Below are 16,213 nucleotides of genomic sequence, written 5' to 3' on the forward strand. Positions count from 1 at the left end.
AGCAAAAGCATAAAGAAATGCATGGGAATGATAAACACTGAATTCAAAATAGTGTTTACACCTAGGGACGGACGCAGGCAGGGAGGAAGGATATTAGGTCAGTGAGGATTACACATGTATCTGCTTTATTAATTTAAAACGTGTGTGTGCGTGTATGAAGCTAATATAGCACTATGTTTAATACTTGTTAAAGCTATTTGTTCAAAATATGATTTTACATACTTTCCCAATGCTTGAGATTCTTCATAATAAAAAGAAATCTTACAATCGATTGTATTTTAAGATAGATGTTTATACTCAGCCGCAGAAGAAACAGAGTAAGCTCCTTGTTTTAGGAAGCAACCTCATCTAGCAATCCTAATGTGTTTCCAGACTGCATAGTTCAAAAAATGTGTTACTGTTCAACCCTTAGCTTTTTTCAGTTTTGTTCCTGAGACAGCTCTGCCAGAACTCTCAGAATATGACTGTAACTGATAAAAAATTCAGATATGTTCTTGGGTTCAGAACAATTTCCAGGAAATTCTCCCAAAGGAACTTCCTTCAAAAATATTGATGTTTTTCGCTAGCCAGGTGGATCAGTTGGATGAATATCATCCCGTACACCAAGGGGTCGCCAATTTGGTTCTAGATCAGGGCACATGCCCAGGTTGCAGGTTCGGTCCCTGGTCAGGGCACGTGCAGGAGGCAGCTGATCAGTTTCTCCCTCACATCAATGTTTCTCTCTCTCTCTCTCTCTACCACCTTCCCCTTCTCCTCTCTCTAAAAAAAAAAAAAAAAAAAAAAAATCAATGAAAAAATATTAACTTTCTTGGTAGTATCAGTGGGGTCAGTTGTTACTTTTAGAAGAATTTGCTAGTCGTGAGATTACCCTGCTCATCTGAGGGAAAAATTTGATATTCAGGTTGTTCTACAGATATCATGTGAAAAAAATCCAAAAATGTCCTAAAGAAGATTCCCGAGTCTAAAAATGCTCTAAGAAATAACATCCTACCACAGCCATGAAAATAACCATGATGAGCAAAACTCAGAGGTAAGCAATTACAGCGGCCAACAGCTTATCATCTGTGTTTAGAAGAACAGTTACAATCTAAAAACTGTCATATTAAACTGAGGGTATTTGCTATGTCTTAGCCCGGTTTAGTTGATCTATTCTATTTAATAGAATTCACAGGTGATGGGGACAAATCTAACCTTTTCCTATGAGACAGGTTAAGCGTGGGGGGAGAAAGGGGCCAGCCGCAGTTACTACCTTGTGATAGATGGGACACAGCGTTAGAGAAATGATGCAACTTGGCAAAGCTATATGGTCCAAATCATTAGGTTTCTTCTTCAATATTATATTGGTCCTAATAACATAATAAAGCCAGTGATTTAATAGAAAGAGTACACGGAAGGGGAAGGCGAGGGTAAGAATTACAGTGAGAGGAGAAGCAGTGACTAAATCATGGTACAATTTATATAACACATACAGGTGGTAAAATAATGGTAATAAAGGTTACAGAGGACAAAATATTATGTTACCTATAAAGACCAGTATACGAAATTATATATAAACATCAATTCCAGCTATAAAAACAGAAAAAATACACTAAAACAGAAGCATGTATTATTATATCCAATTAGCAATATTATGGATGCTGTCTCATTTCTTTCCTCTAGTTCCCAAACTTCCACTATGTGATAATACTTTGATAATTTCAAATATTTCAATAAGCCCTTGAGTGAGAAAAAAACTATGAAACTCAGCAACCACTGGGAAAGTTCCACTTGTTGTAGAGATAGCAACAAGAATGAATGCACATTAATTTTTTAAAACCATTTGTAGTCTTCAAAAAACGTTTAAACTGCAAGGGGCAATAGTTGGCTTAAAAGCCTCTTGTCCTTTCAGTTACTGGTTAAATTCTAGGTCAAGCTGGTAATGACTTTCAATCAATTCCATTGCCTGACTTTTCAACTGAGTGACCTTTACAAAACTAATTGGGGATCTTCTGTCATTTCCTAGGAATAGCTCTCCAGATCATAAAATCTAAGGGAATCTGAATTTCTCACCAAATGCCACAGACTAAATAGAAGAATAAAGCTATTCCCCCCACCAAAGGTGAAAAACACATAGTAAGGGTAGAGCAAGGAAGCATGCTCAGCTTCTCTGCAGAATCGCTAAGTACGTGTTGATTAAACACTACATAAGCCAACAGGAAGTATAGATTCTAGAATATGTTTTGTTTATGTTAAATCTACTTAAAGAGACGTAGAGATATATGCAAATATGTGTAAGAAAGATTTTATATTAGGCACATAAAGAACCTTCTGAATACTTAATGGATCCAGATTTTATATTTACATTTTCCCTTATTTAAATAGCAAAGTAATATAAAAGATTGTTTTGTTTATATGACTTTGCCCATAAGTTGTGTGTGTGTGTGCGTGTGTGTGCATTCAAAATGCTTAACCTACATATATGGTACACTGCGGAAGATGTAGTTCCCACAGTCAGCCACATAAGGGTGAGGTAGCAATAGCTAACACACCAGCCAGGAACTAGGCGGAACCAGATGCCCTGTCACCATCACCAGGGATAAAGGGAAGTCTTGGTCTGCTCTGGCCAATAGAGCACTCTAGATGAAGGCCAGTGTGTGTGAGTTATGGAGGGCTGGCTGGAAGGTTGGTGGGCATCCCCTTCCAGTGCCCACTCTTGGTTCTCCAGGGCCATGGTGGCCAGAGGTTACTTGGGAGGGCCGAGGGCAATGTTTTATTTTGATTTGCTCCTAAATAGTACAGAAGTATTTCAATGTTTTAACAACCTGTCTTTCTGGAGCATTCTACCTAAATATTACCTCACTCTTGCATAGTGGCAGTAGCACTCTGTCCTTTATACACACATAAAACATACAACACATATAAATATTTACATATTTACATTCACATACACACACACACACACACAAAAAACACACACAACTCACATATATGAGTGTTCCACTAGCCAGAGCAGACCGAGACTCATTCCAGAGAATATTATGTGGGTTCACATAATATCTCTGTATCTCTATATGCATATTTATATGTTTGTATATGCATGTTTGTATCATTCTCCAGAAACATTGATCTTTTCTGAAAAATTACCCATATCCAGCCCTGGCTGGTGTGGCTCGGTTGGGCATTGTCCTGTGCACCAAAAGGTTGCCAGTTCGCAGGGGGTGCACAGGAGACAGCTGATTGATGTTTCACTCTCAGATCAGTGTTTCTCTCTCTCCCTCTCCCTTTCTCTCTATAAATCAATAAAAATTTTTTTAAAAAAAATTACCCATATCCAGTTCTGTCAAGTAAATGGAGGTGAACTGTGATTCTGACTTTCCTCCCTACTGCAATTCTCCACTGGCTTTCACAAGAATGAGTGAACTGCTTAATGGGGCCGAATTATGTACCTAGAGTCTCTCGGGTACATGCCCACCCTTTTACCTGTTCTATAAGGCTGGCACTAGGCATCCAAAAACTGTTTCCCAGGCTCCATTGCCAGTTGGCTCCCTGCCAACAGGAAGGGCTGGGGGAAATCAGCAGGTGGCAGGAGGGGAAGGATTTGGGGCTTGATCCCTTTCACTCCCTCTCCTCTTTCTTCTTCTGATGGTGACTAGAATTTTCATCTCCTCCTCACAGCCCCGGCTGGAGTGGCAGTTCTTCTGCTGTTCCCCTAAATGATGGTACCATTACTTCCTCCCTTTTGTGTCCCTAGACACAGGGGTGGCAATAGCTTCCTAAAGTTATTAATCTCTGGTTTACCTCACCTTCCTGATTTTTGCCTTCCAAACTACCTCCTGTATTAAATCTCCTCTCTCTGAAATACTTAGTGTGGTTCTGGCTTTCCTTGCTGACACATCAATCTCTCCAAGGTTGATATCATACCACTCTTGAGTCTATTTCCACTAAGGATCAATAAAGGAACACTAAATAAGGCTTATTTGAAAATGTACTGATGCCCACCTTTTTAGGCTAACTAGTGGGCTTTCCTGCATGCTACTGGGGGTTCACATAAAGGGCATTTTCTTTCTTCTTGCTCTTTTCAAAAACTACAGAAAGATTATTATACAGAAATACTTCTTTGGATATCTCAATTTACCTTGTCCTCCTCAAAGGGGGTAAAAACAAATTTGCTCTACTTCTTTACATTTGCCTCTGAGTTCTTTTCCATCTGCTCTTTATCTCCACATAGGCCCAACTTCGGTTTTTAACCTTTCTCCTTGACCTCGTCTGATCCATTACCTAATCTCTATCCTCTTTACTGTTGCATTTGTACCTGATGAATCATATCTTCATTTGTGTCAAATAACTAAGCTGTTTTTCATTTGTAAAAGCCTCTCATGCTCGGAGTTTGTATAACCAGAAATTTCTTATAGGCCCTAGAGTAGTCCTTATCTACATGTTTCTCCAAACTGAAAACACGGTCCCATTGTGTACCTGCAATACTTTAGTCCTTTTGCTATTAACCTCAGTGACACTATTACTATCACATCAAGCATCCTTTACTTATTTTCAGGTTGGAGTTTATTCATTTTCTCTATCAGTTTCTGAACACGAATGTATTTTTATTTCATGTATTTGGATTTTTTTCATGGTCTGTTTTTTAAGGTGTTAGAAACTCTGGGGTGTAATTGTGTCTGCTTTAGCAATGAGTCACATGAAAGCCATTTCTTCACTGAAGTGCTTAAAAATGTGTCTAATGGCTTCTGGAGAAATGAGAGAACATGCCCAACACTGCATCCTGTTTAGCATCTGGTTTCTTTTCACAAGAGGTACCACATTCAGTGAGTCCATAAATGTGGGGCACTGACTTTAAACAGCAGCACACTGCCACAAAACTTGATCAACTAAATATTGTGAATGAGCCCTGAATGCTAACTTATTTTATTAGAGCTTGACACTGTTCCATTTGTACAGCCTTTTAAATCAATTTGAAGCACCTGGATACTACATGAGTTAATTCATGATGACTTTTCCAAACAAAAATAATTTACTATCATAAGTACAAATTGAAGATGTCATAACTAAGTCTTATATTGTGCTTATTGTGTACCAGGATCAATTCTAAATACTTTAAATATGTTAACTTATCTGATCCCCATAGCAGCCTTATAAGGGAGGGATCATTATTATCTCCATTTTGACATGAGGAAACTCAGGCACAGAGATCCTAGGTCACACAGCTAGCAAATGGTAGGCCATTACACCAAACTGCCTCTCAAACCTTCTTATCTGTATCCTTGACTTGAAATATTTACCAATCACATGTAATTGTACAGGTTCTCCTGCAAAGGTGCTTTGTGCCTGGTAATGCTCTTCTTAGCAGCACCAGTTCTCATACTAATCCACAAAGTAACAACTACCGTTTATAAGGAACCTACGTATATGCCAGTCATTATGCTAGGTGCTTTTACATTTATATAATCTCACTTAATCACCCCAACAACACTAAGACTTGGTTATTATTATCTCCAGTACCCAGATAGCCAAAGGGAGGCTAAATGAAATTATGTAACCTGCAGAAAAATCAAACAACTAGTAAGTGGAAGAGGCAGAATCACTCTAAAGGCTGTGCTCTTAACCACTGGACAATACGACCTCCCCTCTTCTCTTCTCCCTTCCAACCAGCTCTAGGTAAGCAGCTCCTACCAATTCTTCAAACCCACTCCTCTGTCCCTGTAGCATGGCTGCCTCACAAGGACCCTGCAGAACCCCTTCCCAGATTACAAGCAGAGCTTCCTGGGCCTAGATTTCAGTCCTGGCTCTGACATTCTATGTGGATTCAGGAAATCACTGAACTTTTTTGAGTCTCTACTTCCTTTTCTGCAAAATGGGGCTAAGCACCATCTACTTCAGAGTATCACTATGGGGCTTAAAAGATAATGTACATAAATGTGTCAAATGCATCAGTATTTTTAATTATCATAACAACAGTGAGATTTTTCAGCATCAAAACAATGTATAAGAAGATGGGCTGTCTGAGCTGTGGGATACTGCGAAGCATAATTATCTTCCTCCATAGCAACCAGATCAATACTTGGAAGGCCATATCTTAGAGCCCAAGGGAGAATCTAATTAAAGCCTTCTCTCACTTTTGAATAATCTTGCAAAATTCTGACATTCATCTACAAAGCTGGAATTGCTTTCAGATATGCGACTTGTCAAACCTCAATTTCAGGAAAGAGCTACACCTCAGAACCACTGATATTTAAAGAATTCCAAAAAACACTACTTTTTCAAGAAAATTCAGTGAATGGTAAAAACAGGGATTTCGTGAGCAATCAAAATTCTTTATCAGAACTATTTATAGGAAAGGAAATAACAGTGGTTGTGATTAGAAATACCTGTAATGAATATACCTACTGGAAAAATACATGTCCCAAAATACTGGAATAAAAAAGAATTATTACTATTCTTCCATCATTAACTTACTGCAAATATACAGTTCAAATCACAATAAATTATAGAGTCGTATGTATATGTACTTAATTTGCAAAAATACTTATTAAGTTTAATGAAGTTAACTCCTAGCTTGCAGATTTATTACTAGTCATTCAATACGAATGAAGCACATAAAGATTGTTTAACAACAAATATCTTATGTTCACCATTAGAATGTGCCTACTAATTGTAAAATACTCAATTTGCTTAATTCTTTCCTTTATGATCAAATTAGGCCAAATCCAAGTCCATTTGCTTTATGGTGCCCACTCAGTTATACGTTCCTTCTGACACCTCCTTTATGTTGAATCTGCTCTAAATCTTGTGATACTCCTGGCGCACGGAGACCCGTGTCTAGCCAAGAAATGAATCAAAAGTTGGTGCTTTCTGGCACCACCGGCTTTAACTGCTTGGACTTGGGTGAATTGAAAGGCATGAGGCCAGTGACACTTGCCAGAACAAAAACTACAGTAAATTTAGCACTTACTGCTTTGAGGTCTTCATTAACATAAGTATCATTCATTATAAACTCAGGATAGCCAACTTTTGCCAGAACAGCTCTTGCCTATAAAAAAGGAAAAAGAAAAATGATGTCAGAGTTTCAGCACTTAAATCATTAATAATCGCAGGATGTAGGAATGCAACCTTCATCTGAAAACTCCATTTTCTGAATATCTACTATATGCAACCCACTGTGAAGAGCAAAAAAATTAAGTTACTCACTGCTCTAAAATTCTAAAAAATATAGTGAATGTAGAAAATAACTATATGTATAAGATACATACAATAAAGGTGTTAATAGAAATAGACAATATTGTTATCAAAGTCCAGAGCAGAGCCTATTTCCACATGGGGAGAATACTCAATGGAGAAAGGGTACAAACTGAGTCTTAAGAGAATGGTTGGGATTTCAAAATGCAGAGTTGAGCAGAAGGACCCACCAGGAGAGGAAGCAGCAGGGGGAAAGTCAGGGAGATGGAAATAAAGGGCATGGGGGAGAGATGGTGAGTAGCTGCTATAGTTGGACCAGAAAACACAGGGGTGGGGAGTAGAAAACAGTACAGAAAAACTGGCTTGGGCCAGATCACAGGGATTCATGAATGCCAATGCTAAAGAGTCTAGATTTTTTTTTTACTGATAACAGAGAACTAAATATTTTTAGCAGGAGTAAAATGAGAGGAGTCACACTTCAACAAGATTATTCATGCAAAATTGTAATGATGAAAGATTGGAGGTAGGGGGTCCAGGCTAATTTAGGATGCATTATAACCATCCTTTTGATAGCCATACTAATTATTCCCTGTGTTTTGCAGCACATAGGGAATGAATTAAAAAATCACCTTGGGCACATACAAGGAGCCTCCAGAGCAGGGATAGGCAAACTATGGCCTCTAGGCCAAATCTAGTCCTCCCTCCTCCGCATCTGTTTTTGTAAATAAAGTTTTATTGCAACACTGCCATGCCCACTCATTTACATGAAATCTATGGCTGTTTTTGCACTATAATGATCCTGTTGACTAGTTGGAAAAGAAACCCTGTGGTCCACAAAGCCTCAAACATTACTACCTGGCCCTTCATAAAAAAGGTTTTCCAACCCTTTCAGTTCCAAATGAAAATTTTTCTCTCTCCTCTCCTCAGATTCTGGGTTTCATAAAAACAAAAGAGTAGCTCACTCAAAGAGTAAGTACATTGTTGGGGCTTTCCCCAAACCTGCTGGGATCCCTTTAATCACTTCTGTACATCCCTCCCCAGCACCTGTTCTTTTTCCTTTCTAATGGCCAGCACCTGAGATTCTTTGAAGGTCCCTAGGAGTTTATCTGTCTCCAAACCCACTCGCACAGCAGCAGCCCTCAGCCAATGACTGACTATGCAGCAACTTCTTTGCCACAATTCAAGACAAACTGCAAGGTATAACTGGCACTCCAGAACTCCCCGCAGGATCAGGCTGTCTGAAACTTCCCCTGAAATTGCATTCTTGCCTGTCTCTCACCCTTCCCTGTCTGGCTTCACCCATTCCCTTGCTGGTTACTCTTGGGAGCACTTGCTGAATAAATCATAAACCACTTGCACATGAATCCTCATCTCCAGCTTTGCCTCTAGAAGATCCAGGATAAGAATGCAGGCAACCCCAAACACACTAGTTTTATTCCAGCAAAGCAAAACCAGTGACCTTTGCACACTACTCTTGGTAACGAGTTTTTTCCTTTACTTCCTTTCAATTTCCTTCACTCAAGAAACAGAGTAAGATAGTTCGTTTTCCTTACCATCCTTGAGATAATTCAAATATTAAATATCAGCAGAAACCTGAAACTCAAGAATCAAAGATTTTTACAAGTGCCATAGGACACAGGGATAATGGGTTTTGCTGTTCCAGAGATTCAAATATAGCATAGATCAAATTCTGCCTTCAAAGCCCGTGAGTTACACTGAAAGCCTCATGTGACCCAGATACCAGACAACCAGAGGTTACAACTCTCCCCTCAACACCAAACAATATGTCTTATGTCTATACGTTACCTTGTTCCAAGATTGTTTTATTATTTTCCTCATTGTATTTAGTACCTCATTGTATTTTATCAGCTCACCACAAGTCACATGCATAACTACAGCAAATAAAGAGCTCCAAAATAAAGACATATACAAGCTGAGCCATCCCCAATTGTTTTCTGAATACTGGTCTTTCCAAAGCATGCTGGTGAATTATGTGTTGTTTTACAATCCTCACACTACAGGACCCCACAGTGCATTATGAAGCTACACAGACTATATCATCTTCTGCTCTAGCTATGCAGGTCACTGAATCCTTTATTTATGTATTTATGTATTTACTTACTTATTTAGCAGCACCATGACTTGAAGAGAGTCAGAAGAGAAATAGAAAGAATCCCTAGTCATCTCCCAAGGACACATAGATGGAGTAAGGCAATAATACTAATAGCAACATTGCCAACATCTGCATAGAGTGCTTTTCCCCAAAATGTGCTGAATAAATGCCTTTATTCAAACTCAAATGTCCCTTCTACCAGTCTGTTGTCAATTCCACATCCTCCCATCCCACCCCATTCTCCATTCTTCCCTGAGAAGCTTCAGAACAACATCTCCCAAAATCCCATGGGCATGGTTCCATGCTAAACTCTGCCAATGAGAAGCACTAGCAGGAGATTCAAAAGGTTGAAGAGAAGGAGATGCCATTTATTCAGTCACTGTTGGCAGCCATGGGTAGGTATAAGGGCATCTGCAGACAGCAGATATCACACTTTGCCAGAAGCTTCCAGGCATTCTCCTGAGAAGACCCCTTTTGTGTTAGGGCAGCAGAGATCATTGGCACACTCTGCCCTTTACCCCCCAGCCTTCCCAATGGTTGCACAAGCCTCCAGTTCTCCATATTGCATATCTTCCTGCTTCATATACTTAGACGGGCATCCCTTTTCCTGAATAAACTCTAACTGATATACTCTTTAAGGCAAATAGTGATCACACTTATTGAATTTTTTTAGAATAAAAGAAATGAAGCACCAACAATTTAATGACTTCTTGAAGGGTAAAGTATTAGTGAGGGAGGCCTGAAATCAGCTGTCTCACAGGCTACATGGACAAGAAGCAAAGACAAGTCCCACTGCAAATACTGAGAGAAAGTGGTATTAAGAAATAGTAGACTGCATATTATGTCCTGCAAAAAATATTTCCTAGCCTGCTTGTGGCTGATCAAAAACTCTAGAGTTTTCCTTAACCAGTGCATGCATCTCCATCCTTTATTCACACAAACCTCTGGAAAGGGGTGCTCATGACAACTGCCAATTGTCTACCCAATATCCATTCTCCTTTCCTTCCCTTACTATCAGATCCAAATTCTGCTCGGGATGACAATGGACCCAAAAAATAGATGCATCGCACAGCTTTCTTTGCAGCTATATTTGGCCGTGGGATGAGATTCTGGCGAATGACATAAAACAAACACCTTTACCCACTTCCAAGAATCCATTTTACAAGAGGACAAACTCACCTGGCATATGCTTTCTGCCTTTAGGCCAGTTTCTCTGCCTTAGCACTCTTGACATTTTGGGCCAGACAATTCTTGTGAGCACTGTCCTGTGCCCTGTAGGTTTAGCAGCATCTTTGGCTTCTACACACTAGATGCTAGTAGCAATATACACACCGCCAATGTTGTGACAACCAAAAATGTCTCCAGATATTGCCAAATATTTCTTAGGGACAAAATCGCACCCAGGTGAGAACCACTGTTTTAGCCTTTCCTCTTCTTCCTCCCTGTAACGCTGATGCAATGCCAAGGGTAGAGCAGTTGTAACCACAAGGCAACAAACATGACAAGGAAATCTATAGGCTAAAGATGTTGGAAAGAAGAGTTAATGGTATCTGAAGCCCACCTTATCAGGCCTAAAGTGCCCTTTCCCCCCTCCATGACAGAAGGAAAATAAACCCCTTATTTGAGGCACTATATGTCATGTTTTCCATTAGCTGTAGTTGAATGTAATCCTAACACACTCTCCTTTTCATCAGATATAGTTTGAGGGGGGAAAAGAGTACCCACTTCATAAGGTTGTCTGCAATGATTCAGGATGACATGACATGTAAAGTACTTTTTATGCCTTGGTCCAGAGTACATGATGAATAAATATTAACTATATACTACACAGGGAAGTAGAAGCATGACTTCTTCCAAGGACTTAGAGTAATTGCTGGGTGCCTGTTTGGACGGTCTTCCAGGGGAGCTCAGACAAGATCACACCCTTAATCAATACCCGAACTCCCCTGTGGACATGTTGATCTCTTTGGTCATAGGCCCAGTTTCAGGGGGCCACACAAAATGGTGAGAAAGAAAGGCTGTTGAAGCAACCCTGAGATCAATGGGGAGACATGTGCCCACGAGATTCTTGAAGCACGGTGGAAGATTTCCAGAGCAATGCCAGACTCTAAGCTTGAGCCAGGATAACCCAGGCTATTCACACCCCCAAAAAAGTTCACACTTTTTTGAGAGACATTATTTGCACACCTCAGAAAATGGACACAAGAAACACTATGAAAGCTAATTCTAGAAAAGATCAAAGATTGCCTTTATTATTTGCCACCTTGATTTCTGCCGACCCCTCCTTTCTCTTTCCTGCATCCATTCCTCCCAACATCTAGCAGGCCCTGGTGTCATACCACTTGCTCTCCGATCACACCCAAACTGGCCTTTTCTTGGCAATACACTCTGCTCCAAATTCATCTCCCCCTCCCTCCTCACCCATCAAAAATGTTATTCCCGCAAAGCAGCTTATCCATTAGCTGTCATTGGGGCCTCAAACTAATTTAAAGTAAAATGTGAGTGACTAATAGGAATCGTTAACCCTGAAGAAATATCTATATTTAAGAGTGGTTCATTAACCAAAGGGATAAGTCCAATTATAAGGGAGGGTTTTATAACTGAGAGAACCTTCCTTCTCACATTACTCAAATTAAGCCAATGGCCTATTCCACATAATCACGACTGTGTTATCCACATGGGACATAGTGGCAGGCATATAGCAAGTGATCAATGCTCAATAAATATTGACTCATATAATGATTAATTTAGTTGATAAACCCACTCAGATCATCAACAATCGTATCAGAAAATATGAAAGGTTGTAGTCTAACATATGACAAAGAACATCATGCAATGCTGCCACATCACAACATTCCTATGTTAACTGGCCTTACCATAGGAGGAAAAAATGGGGGAAGAGAGAGAGACTTTTTAAGAACCTAGGGGACTTTCTTTAAAATGGAGCAATGTTTCAAATTCATTGGAATCAAATCTTGATGAAAACTAAAACTATATTTTAATTTTTTCTCAGTGGTTTTTTTTTTAAAAAAACTTTAATGTCATAAGGCTACAAAGGACACAGTTCCTTAACATTAACGGCAGGTAGTAGATTTGGAATACCAAAAATCTCTTCCTTTATTTCAGCATTTCAGCTTTCTCCATGACTAGTAAATCATCAAGAACCAAAGTGTATGAAAAATGTTTAATTAAAAAAGACTTTTTTCCATGTTCAGTCTCCCTGATAAAGAAGATCCTCTTAAAAAGATTGCTTATATCAAAGGAGAGAACAGTTTTCACAAGGATGATGCCTTATTTCTTTTAAAAGTTTAAGTTAAAATTCAAATTTATTTATTTATTTATTTTTATTTTTTTAAATATATCTTTATTGATTTCAGAGAGAGGAAGGGAGAGGGAGAGAGAGAGAGAAACATCAATGATGAGAAAGTCATTGATCGAGCCCACAACCCGGGCATGTGCCCTGACCGGGAATCGAACCCCAATCACCTGGACCCTAGGTCGACGCAACCGCTGAGCCATGCCCGGCTGGGCAAAATTCAAAATTTTTTAAAAATATACTTAAGAGTGCCAATAAAATAGGAAATGGGCTTAGATATAAAACTATATTTTTAATATAACTTTTTGATCAATTGACAACTATTTACTGGTGGTGCATTCTAGGCTCAGGACTCTCCTCAATGCTAAAGGAACATAAAAATATATAAATGTTCCATGGCCTTGCTGTATTTGTATAAAGAAACTGAAGAAAAACATTCTATGACAACTTGCCATTATCATGACTACAAAATATCAGCAGTGCCTTAATTTTCTGAACCTCTCTGGTCTTCAGTTTCCTCATTATAAAATGTGGGTAAGTTTACTTCTAATACCTATATAGTGAAATAGACAGTTGAAAGAGGTATTTGGATAATAAAGGAACTGGGAAAGAAGAAGCTGGATTACCTAGATCAGGGGTAGACAAACTTTTTCTGTAAAGGGCCAGATAGTAAATAATCTCAGTTTTGCAGGCTATATGACCTCTATCACAACTTCTTAACTCTGCTGTTGTACCTGGGAAAGCAGCTGTAGATGACGCGGAAATAAATGGCTGTGACTGTGTTCCAATAAAACTTTATTTATAGGCTTCCAGTCAAGATGGTGAAGTAGGTAAATGCAGTACTTACATCTTCCCACAAGCACATCAAAATTACAACTAAATGACAGAACAACCATCATTCAGAACCACCTGAAATCTGGCTGAATGAAAGTCCTACAACAAAGGAATTAAAAAAGAAGTCACATCAAGACTAGTAGGAGGAACAGAGATGCATAATGTGCTGGCCCCATCCCCATGTGTGGTAGTTAAGAATTAGGAGGGATATCTTAACTGTTGAGGTCCCTCTTGGGGAGGAAGGGGTCCCAGCCCCACACCAGGCCCTCCAGCCCAGTGTTCCAGTGCCAGGAAGAGAAGTCCCCATAATTTCTGGCTGTGAAAACCAGTGGGGATTGTAGCTGAGTGAGATAGAGGCTGCAGGGGTCCCAGGCAATCCTCTTAAAGGGCCTGTGCATGGACTTACTTGGATTCACTCCCTATGAGCTCCTCCACCGGGACAGCAGCTCGAAAGATGCCAGGAACATAGGGGGAAGAACTGAATTGTATGGCATCAGAGCAAGAGCTGGAGGGGCAAATTTCTCCCAGACAGAAATGCTGGAAGAGGCCACTGTGCGTTTGCTGAGCCCTGCCCCACAGAGCAAGCAGGCAGGCAGGCAGGTGCCATATCTGAATCTCCACCAACCTGGCTAACACTGTTCACCCTACCCTGATGATTCCTTGAGACCTCGTCCCACCCAACTTGCCGGCCCACTCAAGCCATTTCCAGTGGGATTTTTCATACAAATGGCCTGTCTTGGCTCATGCTGTGGACTTTCCTAAAATCTCTCAAAGGTTCACAAAACCCAAGCAAGCAGCATCTGGCCTTGGCATACCCTGAACCTCTCTTTAAGTGGCCCCAGGCCCGGCTCTAGCAGCAGCTGGCCTTGGTTCACAACTTGGACCCTTCCAGGCACCTACAAGCCCAGCACAAGTAGCAGCTACCTGAACATGGCTTTATAGCTCAAGCCAGGTTGCCCCGGGTAGGGCACAGCTGGCAGCTGACCTTGGCCTGCGTTTCCCAGGAGGCACCAGAGCCAGTTCACCTGGTGGCCAGCTTCTGGACGGCTTCAGACCACACCAGAGCACCACCCAACCACCTCTACAAATGACACATTCAAGGGGCAGACTCATCGGGCACCAGAGCCCTGCTGAAGCAAGTCCTGCTCCATGGGGTGGGCCTCTGCATAGCAGATCCTTCACTGTGACTGTGTCCAGTCCTCACACTCAATATGCCTTGGAGTAAACCCCTCCCACTGACATGCCAACAGTAAACAAGGAAAAACTACAATAGGAGGGCGCACACAGCACCCATAGGGGGCACAACTGGAGTGCCCAGATCCTGTGACAGGAGAAGCTGTGCCACTGGACCTTATAGGACACCTACTACAAAAGACCAGGAGGCATAGCAGCTCTACCTAATAAACAGAAATAAACATAGGAAGGCTGCCAAAATGAGAAGACAAAACAATAACAACAACATGTCCCAAATGAAAGAATAAAACAAAACTCCAGAAAAATAACTAAACAAAATGGAGACAAGCAATCTACCAGATGCAGAGTTCAAAACACTGGTTATAGGGGTGCTCAATAAACTTAGAGGAAGAGTAGATGAACTTAGTGAGAACTTCAACAAAGAGAGAGGCAACATAAAAACAAAGATAGAAGCCATAAAAAAGAATCAGTCGGAAATGAAGTATACAATAACTGAAATGATGAGTACTTTAGAGAGAGTCAACAGTAGAATAGATAAAGCAGAGGATCAAATCAGCAATTTGGAAGATAAGGAAGCAGAAAACAGCCAATCAGAACAGCAAAAAGAAAAAAAAGAATCCAAAAAAATGAGGTTACTTTAAGGAGTCTCCAGGACAACTTCAAACATACCAACATTTGCATCATGGGGTGCCAGAAGGAAAGGGGAAAGAGCAAGAAACTGAAAACCTATTTGAAAAATAATAATGATAGAAGACTTCCCCTACCTGGTGAAGGAAAAAGATGCACAAGTCCAGGAAGCACAGAGAGTCCCAAACAAGATGAACCCAAGGGGCCCACACTAAGACACATCATAATTAAAATGCCAAAGGTTAAAGACAAAGAGAGAACCTTAAAAGCATCAAGAGAAGAGCAGTTAGTTACCTACAAGGGAGCTTCCATAAGACTGTCAGCTGATTTCTCAACAGAAACTTTGCAGGCCAGAAGGGATCGGCACAAACTATTCAAAGTGATGAAGAGCAAGGACCTACAACCAAGATTATCTACCCAGCAAAGCTATCATTTAAAATCAACGCACAGATAAAGAGCTTCCCAGGCAAGAAAAGCTAAAAGAGTTCATCACCACCAAAACAGTATTACAAGAAATGTTAAAGGGTCTTCTTTAAGAAGAAAAAAATTTTAAATGAAAAATATGAACTATAGCCATGGCTGGTGTGGCTCCGTGGTTAGAGCATCAGCCTGCATGTGGGAGGCAACTTTTTATTTTTATTTAGTTATTTTTTAAAGATATATCTTTATTGATTTCAGAGAGAGGAAGGGAGAGGGAGAGAGAGAGAGAAACATCAATGATGAGAGAGTCATTGATCGAGGCCTCATCCCGGGCACGTGCCCTGACCAGGAATCTAACCCTGATCACCTGGATCCTAGGTCGACGCTCAACCGCTAAGCCACACCCGGCCGGGCTACTTTTTTGTTTTGTTTTGTTTTGTTTTGTTTTGCTCTTTGCTATTACTAACACGTACATGCAACAAATCTTAATTGCTTGGGAGTTTATTACTTGTCCTAAAATCTTAGGGTTATAGCTTTTAAAA

The 16,213-nt window shown here is 40.2% G+C and overlaps 1 protein-coding gene across 1 annotated transcript in view; it reads right to left on the minus strand.

Annotated features, from left to right (window-relative positions):
- The window catches only part of PHEX (phosphate regulating endopeptidase X-linked), a 172,222-nt gene that overhangs the window by 43,525 nt on the left and 112,484 nt on the right, over window positions 1-16,213 (minus strand). The window contains exon 13 of the mRNA XM_087829324.1: window positions 6,944-7,021. Coding sequence (XP_087685450.1) covers window positions 6,944-7,021 — 78 coding nt within the window. The remainder of the gene's footprint in view (window positions 1-6,943; window positions 7,022-16,213) is intronic.

The sequence above is a fragment of the Miniopterus natalensis genome, chromosome X (assembly GCF_054644295.1).
Source record: "Miniopterus natalensis isolate mMinNat1 chromosome X, mMinNat1.hap1, whole genome shotgun sequence".
Taxonomy (NCBI): domain Eukaryota; kingdom Metazoa; phylum Chordata; class Mammalia; order Chiroptera; family Miniopteridae; genus Miniopterus; species Miniopterus natalensis.